This window comes from Lampris incognitus, chromosome 2, assembly GCF_029633865.1.
Source record: "Lampris incognitus isolate fLamInc1 chromosome 2, fLamInc1.hap2, whole genome shotgun sequence".
In the NCBI taxonomy this organism is placed as follows: Eukaryota; Metazoa; Chordata; class Actinopteri; order Lampriformes; family Lampridae; genus Lampris; species Lampris incognitus.
The window spans coordinates 148,716,258-148,733,391 of NC_079212.1; the positions used below are offsets into that span (position 1 = coordinate 148,716,258).

Below are 17,134 nucleotides of genomic sequence, written 5' to 3' on the forward strand. Positions count from 1 at the left end.
CATTCCTGGACTAGTCTAGTTCCACATACCTGGACTAGTCTGGTTCTACATACCTGGACTATTAGGTTCTACATACCTGGACTAGTCTGGTTCTACATATCTGGACAGTCTAGTTCCACATACCTGGACTATTAGGTTCTACATACCTGGACTAGTCTGGTTCTACATACCTGGACTAGTCTAGTTCCACATACCTGGACTAGTAGGTTCTACATATCTGGACTAGTCTGGTTCTACATACCTGGACTAGTCTGGTTCTACATACCTGGACTAGTCTGGTTCTACATACCTGGACTAGTCTAGTTCCACATACCTGGACTAGTAGGTTCTACATATCTGGACTAGTCTGGTTCTACATACCTGGACTAGTAGGTTCTACATATCTGGACTCGTAACCACTAACCACCTCGTAACCACTAAACACCTAGTAACCACTAAACACCTAGTAACCACTAACCACCTTGTAACCACTAACCACCTAGTAACCACTAAACACCTAGTAACCACTAACCACCTAGTAACCACTAAACACCTCGTAACCACTAACCACCTCGTAACCACTAAACACCTAGTAACCACTAAACACCTAGTAACCACTAAACACCTAGTAACCACTAACCACCTTGTAACCACTAACCACCTAGTAACCACTAAACACCTAGTAACCACTAACCACCTAGTAACAACTAACCACCTAGTAACCACTAACCACCTAGTAACCACTAAACACCTTGTAACCACTAAACACCTTGTAACCACTAAACACCTAGTAACCACTAACCACCTTGTAACCACTAACCACCTAGTAACCACTAAACACCTAGTAACCACTAACCACCTAGTAACCACTAAACACCTCGTAACCACTAACCACCTCGTAACCACTAAACACCTAGTAACCACTAAACACCTAGTAACCACTAAACACCTCGTAACCACTAAACACCTAGTAACCACTAAACACCTAGTAACCACAAAGTAGCTCCTTAAGATTGCTTTTTCTTTGTGGATTTTCCCCTTTTTTGTCCCCAATTGTACCCGTCCAATTACCCCACTCTTCCGAGTTGTCCCGGTCTCTGCTCCTGATCCGGGGAGGGCTGCAGACTACCACATGCCTCCTCCCATACGTGTGGAGTCGCCAGCTGCTTCTTTTCACCTGACAGTGAGGAGTTTCACCAGGGGGATGTAGCACGTGGGAGGATCACACTATTCCCCCCAGTTCCCCCTCCTCCCTGAACAGGCGCCCTGACCAACCAGGACACATACCCACATCTGGCTTCCCACCTGCAGACACAGCCAATTGTGTCTGTAGGGACGCCCGACCAAGCCGGAGTTAACACGGGGATTTGAACTGGCGATCCCTGTGTTGATAGGCAACAGAATAGACCGCTACGCCACCCGGACACCCCGATAGTAACTGTCTTAACAAGGCTTTGAGCTGGTCCACAGCTTCTCCAGGAAATGTTCTTTATAGTATCGGATGAAGTTTTGGATGTGATGTGGTTTCAGCCTGTTGACTAGAGGATCTGGAATGGTTGTGTGTGCATACCGTTCCTCTGTGAATGTGAAAAATCACAAACCAGGATGTGACCTTCAGTGCAGGAAGGTTCCCACCAGATACACCAACACACCCTCTGTCTCTGTCTGTCTGTCTGTCTGCCTGTCTGTCTGTCTCTCTCTCTGTCACACACACACACACACACACACTGCATGGCTTAATGATCCTCTGAGCTGGACCAGTAGATGCAGAATGTGGTGTGATGTGACGCAGGGTGGTGTGAGGTGATGCAGGGTGGTGTGAGGTGATGCAAGATGGTGTGAGGTGATGCAGGATGGTGTGATGTGATGCAGGATGGTGTGATGTGAAGCAGGTGGCGTGATGTGACGCAGGGTGGCGTGATGTGAAGCAGGTGGCGTGATGTGATGCAGGATGGTGTGAGGTGATGCAAGATGGTGTGAGGTGATGCAGGATGGTGTGATGTGATGCAGGATGGTGTGATGTGACGCAGGGTGGCGTGATGTGAAGCAGGTGGCGTGATGTGATGCAGGATGGTGTGATGTGATGCAGGATGGTGTGATGTGATGCAGGATGGTGTGATGTGATGCAGGATGGTGTGATGTGACGCAGGATGGTGTGAGGTGATGCAGGGTGGTGTGAGGTGATGCAGGGTGGTGTGAGGTGATGCAGGGTGGTGTGAGGTGATGCAGGATGGTGTGATGTGATGCAGGATGGTGTGATGTGACGCAGGATGGTGTGAGGTGATGCAGGGTGGTGTGAGGTGATGCAGGATGGTGTGATGTGACGCAGGGTGGCGTGATGTGAAGCAGGTGGTGTGATGTGATGCAGGATGGTGTGATGTGACGCAGGATGGTGTGGTGTGACGCAGGATGGTGTGATGTGACGCAGGGTGGCGTGATGTGAAGCAGGTGGCGTGATGTGATGCAGGATGGTGTGATGTGATGCAGGATGGTGTGATGTGATGCAGGATGGTGTGATGTGATGCAGGATGGTGTGATGTGACGCAGGATGGTGTGAGGTGATGCAGGGTGGTGTGAGGTGATGCAGGGTGGTGTGGTGTGACGCAGGATGGTGTGATGTGACGCAGGGTGGTGTGATGTGACGCAGGATGGTGTGAGGTGATGCAGGATGGTGTGATGTGATGCAGGGTGGTGTGAGGTGATGCAGGGTGGTGTGAGGTGATGCAGGGTGGTGTGAGGTGATGCAGGGTGGTGTGAGGTGATGCAGGATGGTGTGAGGTGATGCAGGGTGGTGTGATGTGAGGCAGGATGGTGTGGTGTGACGCAGGATGGCGTGATGTGACGCAGGGTGGCGTGATGTGAAGCAGGTGGTGTGATGTGACGCAGGATGTTGTGATGTGACGCAGGATGGTGTGAGGTGATGCAGGGTGGTGTGAGGTGATGCAGGATGGTGTGATGTGATGCAGGATGGTGTGATGTGATGCAGGATGGTGTGATGTGACGCAGGATGGTGTGAGGTGACGCAGGGTGGTGTGAGGTGATGCAGGATGGTGTGATGTGACGCAGGATGGTGTGATGTGACGCAGGAGGGTGAGAGGTGATGCAGGGTGGTGTGAGGTGATGCAGGGTGGTGTGGTGTGACGCAGGATGGTGTGATGTGATGCAGGATGGTGTGATGTGACGCAGGGTGGTGTGATGTGACGCAGGATGGTGTGAGGTGATGCAGGATGGTGTGAGGTGATGCAGGATGGTGTGATGTGATGCAGGATGGTGTGGTGTGACGCAGGGTGGTGTGATGTGATGCAGGATGGTGTGAGGTGATGCAGGGTGGTGTGAGGTGATGCAGGATGGTGTGATGTGATGCAGGATGGTGTGAGGTGATGCAGGATGGTGTGATGTGATGCAGGATGGTGTGAGGTGATGCAGGGTGGTGTGAGGTGACGCAGGATGGTGTGATGTGATGCAGGATGGTGTGATGTGACGCAGGATGGTGTGATGTGATGCAGGATGGTGTGAGGTGATGCAGGATGGTGTGATGTGATGCAGGGTGGTGTGAGGTGATGCAGGATGGTGTGATGTGATGCAGGATGGTGTGGTGTGACGCAGGATGGTGTGATGTGACGCAGGGTGGTGTGATGTGACGCAGGGTGGCGTGATGTGACGCAGAGTGGTGTGAGGTGATGCAGGGTGGTGTGATGTGATGCAGGATGGTGTGGTGTGACGCAGGATGGTGTGATGTGACGCAGGGTGGCGTGATGTGAAGCAGGTGGTGTGATGTGATGCAGGATGGTGTGATGTGACGCAGGATGGTGTGAGGTGACGCAGGGTGGTGTGAGGTGATGCAGGATGGTGTGATGTGATGCAGGATGGTGTGATGTGATGCAGGATGGTGTGATGTGACGCAGGATGGTGTGAGGTGACGCAGGGTGGTGTGAGGTGATGCAGGATGGTGTGATGTGATGCAGGGTGGTGTGAGGTGATGCAGGGTGGTGTGAGGTGATGCAGGATGGTGTGAGGTGATGCAGGGTGGTGTGAGGTGATGCAGAATGGTGTGATGTGAGGCAGGATGGTGTGGTGTGACGCAGGATGGCGTGATGTGACGCAGGGTGGCGTGATGTGAAGCAGGTGGTGTGATGTGACGCAGGATGTTGTGATGTGATGCAGGATGGTGTGAGGTGATGCAGGATGGTGTGATGTGATGCAGGGTGGTGTGAGGTGATGCAGGGTGGTGTGAGGTGATGCAGGGTGGTGTGAGGTGATGCAGGATGGTGTGAGGTGATGCAGGGTGGTGTGAGGTGATGCAGAATGGTGTGATGTGATGCAGGGTGGTGTGATGTGAGGCAGGATGGTGTGGTGTGACGCAGGATGGCGTGATGTGACGCAGGGTGGCGTGATGTGAAGCAGGTGGTGTGATGTGACGCAGGATGTTGTGATGTGACGCAGGATGGTGTGAGGTGATGCAGGGTGGTGTGATGTGATGCAGGATGGTGTGATGTGATGCAGGATGGTGTGATGTGATGCAGGATGGTGTGATGTGACGCAGGGTGGTGTGAGGTGATGCAGGATGGTGTGATGTGATGCAGGATGGTGTGATGTGACGCAGGAGGGTGAGAGGTGACGCAGGGTGGTGTGAGGTGATGCAGGGTGGTGTGGTGTGACGCAGGATGGTGTGATGTGATGCAGGATGGTGTGGTGTGACGCAGGGTGGTGTGATGTGATGCAGGATGGTGTGAGGTGATGCAGGGTGTTGTGAGGTGATGCAGGATGGTGTGAGGTGATGCAGGATGGTGTGATGTGATGCAGGATGGTGTGAGGTGATGCAGGGTGGTGTGAGGTGATGCAGGGTGGTGTGGTGTGACGCAGGATGGTGTGATGTGATGCAGGATGGTGTGATGTGACGCAGGATGGTGTGAGGTGATGCAGGATGGTGTGGTGTGACGCAGGATGGTGTGAGGTGATGCAGGATGGTGTGATGTGACGCAGGATGGTGTGATGTGATGCAGGATGGTGTGAGGTGATGCAGGATGGTGTGATGTGATGCAGGGTGGTGTGAGGTGATGCAGGATGGTGTGATGTGATGCAGGATGGTGTGGTGTGACGCAGGATGGTGTGATGTGACGCAGGGTGGTGTGATGTGACGCAGGGTGGCGTGATGTGACGCAGAGTGGTGTGAGGTGATGCAGGGTGGTGTGATGTGATGCAGGATGGTGTGGTGTGACGCAGGATGGTGTGATGTGACGCAGGGTGGCGTGATGTGAAGCAGGTGGTGTGATGTGATGCAGGATGGTGTGATGTGACGCAGGATGGTGTGAGGTGACGCAGGGTGGTGTGAGGTGATGCAGGATGGTGTGATGTGATGCAGGATGGTGTGATGTGATGCAGGATGGTGTGATGTGACGCAGGATGGTGTGAGGTGATGCAGGGTGGTGTGAGGTGATGCAGGATGGTGTGATGTGATGCAGGGTGGTGTGAGGTGATGCAGGGTGGTGTGAGGTGATGCAGGATGGTGTGAGGTGATGCAGGGTGGTGTGAGGTGATGCAGAATGGTGTGATGTGAGGCAGGATGGTGTGGTGTGACGCAGGATGGCGTGATGTGACGCAGGGTGGCGTGATGTGAAGCAGGTGGTGTGATGTGACGCAGGATGTTGTGATGTGATGCAGGATGGTGTGAGGTGATGCAGGATGGTGTGATGTGATGCAGGGTGGTGTGAGGTGATGCAGGGTGGTGTGAGGTGATGCAGGGTGGTGTGAGGTGATGCAGGATGGTGTGAGGTGATGCAGGGTGGTGTGAGGTGATGCAGAATGGTGTGATGTGATGCAGGGTGGTGTGATGTGAGGCAGGATGGTGTGGTGTGACGCAGGATGGCGTGATGTGACGCAGGGTGGCGTGATGTGAAGCAGGTGGTGTGATGTGACGCAGGATGTTGTGATGTGACGCAGGATGGTGTGAGGTGATGCAGGGTGGTGTGATGTGATGCAGGATGGTGTGATGTGATGCAGGATGGTGTGATGTGATGCAGGATGGTGTGATGTGACGCAGGATGGTGTGAGGTGACGCAGGGTGGTGTGAGGTGATGCAGGATGGTGTGATGTGATGCAGGATGGTGTGATGTGACGCAGGAGGGTGAGAGGTGACGCAGGGTGGTGTGAGGTGATGCAGGGTGGTGTGGTGTGACGCAGGATGGTGTGATGTGATGCAGGATGGTGTGGTGTGACGCAGGGTGGTGTGATGTGATGCAGGATGGTGTGAGGTGATGCAGGGTGTTGTGAGGTGATGCAGGATGGTGTGAGGTGATGCAGGATGGTGTGATGTGATGCAGGATGGTGTGAGGTGATGCAGGGTGGTGTGAGGTGATGCAGGGTGGTGTGGTGTGACGCAGGATGGTGTGATGTGATGCAGGATGGTGTGATGTGACGCAGGATGGTGTGAGGTGATGCAGGATGGTGTGGTGTGACGCAGGATGGTGTGAGGTGATGCAGGATGGTGTGAGGTGATGCAGGATGGTGTGATGTGACGCAGGATGGTGTGAGGTGATGCAGGATGGTGTGAGGTGATGCAGGATGGTGTGAGGTGATGCAGGATGGTGTGATGTGACGCAGGATGGTGTGAGGTGATGCAGGATGGTGTGAGGTGATGCAGGATGGTGTGATATGATGCAGGATGGTGTGATATGATGCAGGATGGTGTGATGTGATGCAGGATGGTGTGAGGTGATGCAGGATGGTGTGAGGTGATGCAGGATGGTGTGATGTGATGCAGGATGGTGTGGTGTGACGCAGGATGGTGTGATGTGATGCAGGATGGTGTGATGTGACGCAGGATGGTGTGATGTGATGCAGGGTGGTGTGAGGTGATGCAGGATGGTGTGATGTGATGCAGGATGGTGTGGTGTGACGCAGGGTGGTGTGATGTGATGCAGGATGGTGTGAGGTGATGCAGGGTGGTGAGGTGATGCAGGATGGTGTGAGGTGATGCAGGATGGTGTGAGGTGATGCAGGGTGGTGTGATGTGATGCAGGATGGTGTGATGTGACGCAGGATGGTGTGGTCTGATTTTGTTGATGACGATCAGAAGTCATTAGAAAAAATTAGGACTCAGGTGTTGATTCTGTTCAAGACTGGCGCGGGATCATCATGGGAGAAATAATGTCCTGTTTACTGACAGATGTGCTGGAACAATGGAGGCCTCATTCTGGTGTTTTGAATTTAAGGGTAATTCATCACCATTTAAACATATTTTCTTTACGGTTCTTCCTTTGGATCTTTCCTATTGGTCAGCGGGGGTCCAATCTGAGGCCGGATACCAGATTCTGCTGAGCGGAGAAGACTCGTCCTGACTCGGCCAGTAAAGTGCTGCCTCACAGAAAACGGGAGGTGATGGGGTGACGGGTCACTGACAGACAGGAAGTTCTGGGGGACGAACAGCTGATTCATCAGGAAGTCCTGGAGGGACAACAGGAAGAACAGATTGTGACTGCTGACTCGCCGCTTTTAATTCTGAGCGTCTCCTGACGAGAACAGGACCAGAAACACTGACCGACGCCTCTGCTGAGCTCCACTTCAGAGGAGGGGGGTTGCACAAATAAAGTAGATTTATCACTACTACGCCTCCATTCTGTGACTGAAGAACACGATACAGTACTGTGGGCAAATACTGCGTGTTTATTGTTGTGATGGTTAAATAATACACACGTGAAGCCATTACATTTGTGCCATTTTACCCATAATGCTCCAGTGCATAAATAAAGCATGACAATCACCAGAGAGTTGTGCTCTCAGACAGGACGACGGGACCTGTCGTGGTGACAGAAGGCTCCGGAAGCGGTGTGACCTGTGTGACTCAGTGGTTTCCTCTTTAATAACAAAACAACAAAGGCCATCGGTCAGTTTCCAACACTGTTGGTCTTCAGTTTGTTCAGTAATAAATTCTGAAAAGTCCAACACGTTAAGATAAAATATAATATGAAAATAATCCTCATCAGTAACACCTCATAATAATTATAATAACAATAATAATTCAATAATACAAAAGTAGCTTCAGGATGGAAATCATCCTCAGTCCAAAACAAATCACAATAATTACCAGAATCGTAAATGTCTAATACATCAGTCCAGATGTACTGCATCAATAATGCACTAACACTGTAGTAGTAGTAGTATAGTGACCCTGCAGTAGCACTGTAGTAACACTATTGTAGTGCTGCAGTAATACTGCTACAACAACACTGTGGTAATACTGTGGCAGAACTATAGTTGTAATATATCAACAGGGCACTTATACTGTAACAATAGTGTAGTAATACAGCAGTACTACTGCAGTTACACTGCTTAACTAACGTGGTACAGGAAGCACAGTGCCTAGCAGCAGTGTGTATGTATGTGTTTGTTCTGCGTCTCAGAAGCCGAAGAAGAAAATATGGACTGTGTGAGTCTCCCCTGGTATCAATGATAAGTAATCTCTGTCCGTCTGTCTGTCTGTCTGTCTGTCTGTCCGCGACAACAGGTTTGTCTCTGTGCTTTTGTTGGTTTGCTCATTTGTGTCTTCTTCATTGTAGAGATCCTGTTGTGTTGAGCTTTGCTGCAGTAGATCAGCAGGAGGGCTTGAACAGCCGTCAGCCAACACAGCGCCGAGTTCCCACATCACACAACTCCAGTCAGCCGATCAGGCAGGAAGACTGCATGTGAACCAACCCAGGTCCATCCAGCCTGGACTTGCAGTCAAATCTAGTTGGCCAAACAAGCTTCAAGTTGACCTGTCAATCATCCTCAGTCTGACAATCAGCCAGTGAGTTCTACAGGTAGTTCACGGCTGCAGAGCGCCTCCCACTGGCGGGCGAGGAGACAGATGAGCCTCTCCCTGCTGTCGGCTCCTGGGACAAAAATACACCACTGGACCTCCCCTTCCGCCCCAGCCCCAGCAACCCATGTGCTCTGGGAGCCCCCCGCTGCCGTGAAGTGGTCCATGGTGAGGTGGCACAACAGGTCTGGGCCAGGCAGGTCGTCAAAGACGAGGGTCAAAGCCTGAGGGTACGTCTGGTACCCCAACAGGACCCGGTCCACATCCCGGATCCTCCGAGTCTCCCGCAGCTGGTACCGCTCCCTGCTAGGACACAGACAATATCAATGAAAATTTATCAAGAATACAGTACTTAATGTTTTATGGACTTGACATGTGGTCTGGATTATGATATGATTACTATATTACTATCTCATGCTCTACCAGGCTATTTGGTACACACACACACACACACATATATATATATATGTGTGTGTGTGTGTGTGTGTGTATATATGTATATATATATATATATATATATATATATATATATATATATTTAATGTTAAGTACTGTCAATATATTCACTGACCCCTCCTTTCACCTGTCAGCTGCAGGTTTCTCCGGGGGAACATAACACTAGTGCAGCGTCACACTACTTCCCCCTGAACCACCCACAGCTGTACAGACATAGGAGGCGCTATTTACAATGGTGAGACACATTACTCGTACTGCCTCCCAACCTAGAAAGAACTGTAGCCACCAGGTCTGGGCCAGGCAGGTCGTCAAAGACGAGGGTCAAAGTCTGAGGGTACGAAGGCCAAATCCAAGGATTCTAGATAAATGTGCTTCTTATGGCTGCAGAGCACTGCAGAGATGAACCATTTGGAATTCTAAAAATCTATATTAAGCTGAATGAAGTGAGACAGGTGAGTGAGGTGATACAGGTGAATGAGCTGAGACAGGTAAATGAAGTGATACAGGTGAATGAAGTGATACAGGTGAATGAGCTGAGACAGGTAAATGAAGTGAGACAGGTGAGTGAAGTGATACAGGTGAATGAGCTGAGACAGGTAAATGAAGTGATACAGGTAAATGAAGTGATACAGGTGAGTGAAGTGATACAGGTGAATGAGCTGAGACAGGTAAATGAAGTGATACAGGTAAATGAAGTGATACAGGTGAGTGAAGTGATACAGGTGAATGAGCTGAGACAGGTGAGTGAAGTGAAACAGGTGAATGAGCTGAGACAGGTAAATGAAGTGATACAGGTGAGTGAGGTGATACAGGTGAATGAGCTGAGACAGGTAAATGAAGTGATACAGGTGAGTGAAGTGATACAGGTGAATGAGCAGAGACAGGTAAATGAAGTGATACAGGTGAGTGAAGTGAAACAGGTGAATGAGCGGAGACAGGTAAATGAAGTGATACAGGTGAGTGAAGTGATACAGGTGAATGAGCTGAGACAGGTAAATGAAGTGATACAGGTGAGTGAGGTGATACAGGTGAATGAGCTGAGACAGGTAAATGAAGTGATACAGGTGAGTGAAGTGATACAGGTGAATGAAGTGATACAGGTGAGTGAAGTGATACAGGTGAATGAAGTGATACAGGTGAATGAGCTGAGACAGGTAAATGAAGTGATACAGGTGAGTGAAGTGATATAGGTGAATGAAGTGATACAGGTGAGTGAAGTGATACAGGTGAATGAAGTGATACAGGTGAATGAAGTGATACAGGTGAATGAGCTGAGACAGGTAAATGAAGTGATACAGGTGAGTGAAGTGATACAGGTGAATGAGCTGAGACAGGTAAATGAAGTGATACACGTGAGTGAAGTGATACAGGTACAGTGATGTGAAAAAGTATTTGCCCTCATACTGATTTCCTCTATTTTTGCATATTGTCACACTTTAATTGTTTCAGATCTTCAATCAAAATGTAGTAAGACAAGGAGACCCTGAGTTAACACAACATTCTGTTTTTAAATGGTAATTCCAACACCCATATTCCCCATGTGACAAGTAACTGCCCCCTGAACTTAATAACTCGCTGTGCCACCTTTAGCAACAACAACTGACCTTGTGTGAAAAGTAATTGTCCCCTTAGTTACTCATCAACTAGTTAACCCAACTTAATTGATCATTGGATTCAACTAGAGCAGACACACCCAGGCTGGATGACTGCCAGCCATGCTGAATCTAAACATGACTTATACAGGACCTTACCACCCATGTGAAGTAGGCTACAAGGTCTCAGCAAGCAGAACACTATGCCGCCATCAAAAGAAATCCTAGAAGAGGTGAGAAAACAGTTGTTGCGATACATCAGCCAGGAAAGGGTTACAAAGCCATTTTTAAGGCTCTGGGACTCCATCGAACCACAGCGAGAGCCACTGTCTCCCAATGTAGAAAACTACCAATAGCGGTGAATCTTCCTAGGAGATGGCTGGCCTACCAACATTCCTCTGAGGGCACAATGACCACTCATCCGGTAAGCCACAAGAAAAACCCCAAAACAAGACAACATGTTGAGAGCTGCAGGCCTCTCGAGCCTCAGCTAAGGTCATGGTCCATGATTTGACAAAAAGCAAGAACACTGGTCAAAAATGGGTTTCATGGGAGAGCTGCAAGGTGCAAACCACTGCTACCTCTCTTGATGCATGCTCACTGATCCAGGTGTAGAATATCATTAAAGTCGAACCAGTTCATCTGGACACAAGGTTTAATGGGGAAAACAAAAACATCATCACTCATCTAAGTGACTTCGTCAGTCTCAGCTGACTGCAGATTTCCCCACCCTTACAAACAGTACAGCTGCATAATGTCTGAAACCGGCGATCTAACACCAGCTAAATACTTACAATGGCCATGTGTACTATTCACAGAGGGTTGGGGAATAGTTACAATCACAACATTGTAAGATGGAGACAGATGTACTCTTAGCCCCCCCACCCCCCTTGGTTCCGGGATGGTTGTTCCCTTTTCGGGGAGACGAATTTCTGGTGCAATGTGTTTTGGGGTTTGTTTATAAGGGTGGGGATACCTACAGTCAGCTGAGACTGACGACGTCCCTTAGATGACGATGAAATGTTTCTCCCACCAAACCTTGTGTCCAGATGAGCTGATCCAACTTTTCTGGCACTGCTAACTAGGAGAACATCATTGCTTATCTCATATTTGCTAAAAAGCACATTGATAACCCTCGAGCCTTTTGGGATGCTCCAAGAGCTCCCCTATCATCCCGGTCCCCAAGAAACCCCATATCATAGGATTAAATGACTACAGGCCCATTGCCCTAACATTTGTGGTCATGAAATCCTTCGAGGGGAAATCACAGGCCCCCTGCTCGACCCCCTACAGTTTGCCTACCAACCAAATGGGTCAGTGGATGATGCAGTCCACATGGGATTGCACTAAATCTTCCAACACCTCGACTCCCCAGGGACATATGCAAGGGTCCTGTTTTTGGACTTCAGCTCAGTGTTCAACACCATCGCCCCAGATATCCTCCACTCCAAACTCACCTGGCTCACTGTACCAGCCCCCGTCTGCCAGTGGATTAAAACTTCCTGACACACAGGAGGCAGCAGGTGAGGCTGGGGAAAATCACATCCAGCACCCGGACAATCAGCACTGGTGCCCCTCAGGGATGTGTGCTCTCCCCTCTGCTCTTCTCCCTCTACACAAATGACTGCACCTCAGGTGACCCGTCTGTTAAACTCCTGAAGTTTGTGGACGAAACAACCATCATTGGCCGTATTCGGGATGGTGACGAGTCTGCATATAGACGGGAGGTTGATCAGCTGGTTCTCTGGTGTGGCCGTAACAACCCGGAGCTTAACACGCTAAAAACAGTGGAGATGACAATGGACTTCAGGGGGAGCCCCTCCAACACTGCCCCCCTCACCATACTCAACAACAGTGTCTACGGTGAAAACCTACAGATGTCTGGGTTCCACAATCTCCCAGGACCTAAGGCGGACATCCAACATAGACACAATAATCAAAAATGCTCAGCAGAGGATGTTCTTTCTCCACCAGCTCAACAAATTCAACCTGCTGATTCAGTTCTACGCTGCAGTAATCCAGCCTGTCCTCTGCACATCCATCACTGTCTGGTTTGGTTCGGCCATCAAACAGGACAGGGACAGACTATAACGGACAGTTAAGTCTGCAGAGAAGATCACTGGTGCCAACCTGCCCTCCATTCAGGACTTATACACCTCCAGACTCAGGAAATGGGCAGGCAACATCACTGCAGACCCATCACACCCTGGTCACAACCTGTTCCAACTCCTCCCCTCTGGTAGGCACTACAGAGCACTGTACCCCAAAACAACCAGATATAAAAACAGTTTCTTTCCGTGGGCTGTCATTCACATGAACACTTAACACTGACAATAAATCCAACCATGTTGTATATACTGTACTGTACATGCTGTATATACTGTACTGTAAATGTTGTATTTACTGTACTGTTCATGCTGTATATACTGTACATGTTGTACATACTGTACTATACATGTACTGTACTGTACATGCTGTATATACTGTACTGTACATGTTGTATATACTGTACTGTTAATGTTGTATATACTGTACATGTTGTACATACTGTACTGTACATGTTGTATATACTGTACTGCACATGTTGTATATACTGTACATGTTGTACATACTGTACTGTACATGTTGTATATACTTTACTGTACATTGTACGTGTACTGGTACACTCTGTCATGCCCATCTACCTCAGGCATGTATGTAAGTAAGCTGCTAACATGTATTTCAGCATCTCTGATATATTCTCTTCACCACTGCACCTTACCACCTCTTATTTCTCCTGTGTAGTCAGTCCTTGTGTATATGTGTGAAGGTTGTTGCGTTGTAGTGTTGTTATTCTAGGTTAAGTACACTGAGAGAGCCACAAAACCAGAGTCACGTTCCATGTTTGGGTAAACCGACATGGCCAATAAACACGGTTCTGATCTTTCACCATCTTACAATGCTGTGATTGCAAACATTCCCCAACTCTCTGTGAATAGTACACATGACCTCTGTAACTCTAGTTAGTGGTCACACCATATTTACATATGAAACTGGTCGTTGGTTTGGGTCATTATGCCACTGTATTGTTTATAAGGGTGGGGACACCTGCAGTCACTGTATTGTTTATAAGGGTGGGGGTACCTGCAGTCACTGTATTGTTTATAAAGGCGGGGATACCTGCAGTCACTGTATTGTTTATAAGGGTGGGGACACCTGCAGTCACTGTATTGTTTATAAGGGTGGGGTACCTGCAGTCACTGTATTGTTTATAAGGGTGGGGACACCTGCAGTCACTGTATTGTTTATAAGGGTGGGGACACCTGCAGTCACTGTATTGTTTATAAGGCTGGGGACACCTGCAGTCACTGTATTGTTTATAAGGGTGGGGGTACCTGCGGTCACTGTATTGTTTATAAGGGTGGGACACCTGCAGTCACTGTATTGTTTATAAGGGTGGGGGTACCTGCGGTCACTGTATTGTTTATAAAGGTGGGGACACCTGCAGTCACTGTATTGTTTATAAGGGTGGGGGTACCTGCAGTCACTGTATTGTTTATAAGGGTGGGGACACCTGCAGTCACTGTATTGTTTATAAGGGTGGGGACACCTGCAGTCACTGTATTGTTTATAAGGGTGGGGACACCTGCGGTCACTGTATTGTTTATAAGGGTGGGGACACCTGCGGTCACTGTATTGTTTATAAGGGTGGAGACACCTGCAGTCACTGTATTGTTTATAAGGGTGGAGACACCTGCAGTCACTGTATTGTTTATAAGGGTGGGGACACCTGCAGTTAGGTGAGACTGAAAGGTTTCTGTCAGTAAACTTTGTGTCCAGATGAACTGATTCAACCCTCTGTGATCCACTTCAGAATGGCTCACAAGAAACAACATGAAGGTTTTATAGTGGTCTAGCCAAAGTCCTGAGGTGAACGCCATCAAGATGCTGTAGCAGGAGCAGTCGATGTTTGAAAACCCTCCAATGTCGTTGAATTACAGCAAGTCTGCAAAGAAGAGTGGGCCAAAATTCCTCCACGGCGATTAGAACGACGGATCTCCAGTTATAGGGAGGGTTGGTTGCAGTTGTTGCTGCTAAAGGTGGCAGAAGCAGTTATAAGTTCAGGGGGGACATTTTTCAGATGGGTGATATGGGTGTTGCATAACGGTTTTCCTTCAATACATGAAATGATCATTTAAAAACTGTATTTTGTGTTTATTTGGGTTGTCCTTGTATCATATTTTGTATGAAGATCTAAAACCATCCCGTGTGACAAATATGCACAAACAGAGGAACTCAGGGAGGGGAAGTACTTTTTTGTGGTACTGTAAATCAGGTGATACAGGTGAGGGGAGACGCGTCTTCCGACCTGGAAGGAGGTTCCTTGGCAAAGTCTGGTAGCGGGTAACTGACATAGTCCTCGTCTAATAGAAAGATGTCAGTGCTGGTCAGGATCAGAGTTCTGGGCTGCAGAACAGGAGAGGGGGCGGAGGTTGACGAGTTGCTGGCTGTCTGGACCTGACACCAAGGAAAGAGGCAAAAAGAGCAAAGAAGAACAAGAGAGGAGGTAAAATGAGAGAAAGGAAAACAATTTAACTTGCGGAGAGAAAACCGAATAAAACACAATACAGCAGACCAGCAGGTTAAACATCTGGAAAACCAGGTTCACATCGTGATCCAACTCCTCAGAAGCCACATGGTATCTTGGTAACACTTCCAACGTCCTGTTCTTCCACGGTTTTCACAAAATTACCACAATCAACTGTGTTGACCGCTGAACAGGAAGATGGGAGATGCAGAGGAAGGCTGTACCTGGAAGACCAGCAGGTAGAGCAGGATGTTCACGGAATGTGAGGATGAAGAGGCTAAATTAGTGAGAGTCCTCCTCTCTGCAACGATGAAGGTCAGGTCTCCCATCTCCTCCTCACTAGGGTAAATAAACTTCACCTTGCTGCTGTGGATCAACTCATAGTTCTGGATTTTACCTGCAGGTGAAGACACAGGAAACGTGGTACTGTAGACCGGAACAGCCTCATGAAGGCTTCAGACTGAACCAGAATGGGAATTCTGAACTCAGTTTGTGTCTGAACAGGACTCACTGTGGCTTGAAATGTTTAATTAAATGAGTCACGATTAATACCAAATAGACAACTAAGTTTGCTGAATCCCCCAATTTCTATTTATTTATTTGGTGATTTTTTTTCCCCTCCCCAATTGTACTTGGTCAATCACCCCACTCTTCCGAGCCGTCCCGGTCTCTGCTCCACCCCCTCTGCTGATCCGGGGAGGGCTGCAGACTACCACATGTCTCCTCCCATACATGTGGAGTCGCCAGCCGCTTCTTTTCACCTGACAGTGAGGAGTTTCACCAGGGGGATGTAGCACGTGGTAGGATCACGCTGTTCTCCCCAGTTCCCCCTCCCCCCTGAACAGGCGCCCCGACCAACCAGAGGAAGCGCTAGTGCAGTGACCAGGACACATACCCACATCCAGCTTCCCACCTGCAGATACGGCCAATTGTGTTTGTAGGGACGCCCGACCAAGCCGGACGTAACACAGGGATTCGAACTAGCGACTGCTGTGTTGGTAGGCAACAGAATAGACCGCCACGCCACCCGGACGCCAAGAATTTCCCATTTTTTTCCAGCATCTCTCCATCTACTTTCTCCCTGCAGTCTAACTGTGGTGCTGCAGGCCAGTGTACCTGTTCCTTTGCTGGAGAAGTGGGAGTAGAAGTCTTGTTCAGAGGGCTGTGGAGGAGGCTGCGCCACCTGCAGGCTGAGGGCCGCCATCAACTCCTGCAGGAAAGCTGCAGTCCCATAACTGTCCCGGTTCACACAGCACACTATCTGTTCAGCTGTCTTACCTACACACACACACACACATACACACACAAACATAATCATAATCTGTTCAGCTGTCTTACCTGCAGACAAAGTAAGTACTTAAATAGTTTTCACTAGGAAACCCATGTACTTAAACCTGAGTCATTTTCTTCATCAATACTTTTACTAGTATTGAAGTAAGTGATCAATAAAGTAACAATACTTTTACTTCAGTAGGAAGTTTCAGTACTCGTTCCTCCATTGGACATTTTGTGACAGATGACGTCTCTGGAGACACAGAGGTGTGAATGCAACCAGACACGCTGTATAATAAATGTATATTAAATGTGTAATAAATGTGTAATTAAGGTATATTAAATGTATAATAAATGCGTAATACATTTATAATAAATGTGTAATTAAGGTATATCAAATGTATAATAAATGTGTAATAAATGTGTAATAAACCACTTTGACTTCTTTCATTATCAATGTTCCCTAGTAAT

The 17,134-nt window shown here is 48.6% G+C and overlaps 1 protein-coding gene across 1 annotated transcript in view; it reads right to left on the bottom strand.

The window, feature by feature from the left end:
• Positions 1–7,631: 7,631 nt before the first annotated feature.
• Positions 7,632–17,134, bottom strand: part of nisch (nischarin) — a 96,617-nt gene continuing 87,114 nt past the window's right edge. Inside the window, exons 25-28 of the mRNA XM_056273546.1 lie at positions 16,508–16,669; positions 15,616–15,788; positions 15,173–15,321; positions 7,632–9,079 (exon numbers count right to left, since the gene is read on the bottom strand). Coding sequence (XP_056129521.1) covers positions 8,758–9,079; positions 15,173–15,321; positions 15,616–15,788; positions 16,508–16,669 — 806 coding nt within the window. The 3' untranslated portion in view covers positions 7,632–8,757. The remainder of the gene's footprint in view (positions 9,080–15,172; positions 15,322–15,615; positions 15,789–16,507; positions 16,670–17,134) is intronic.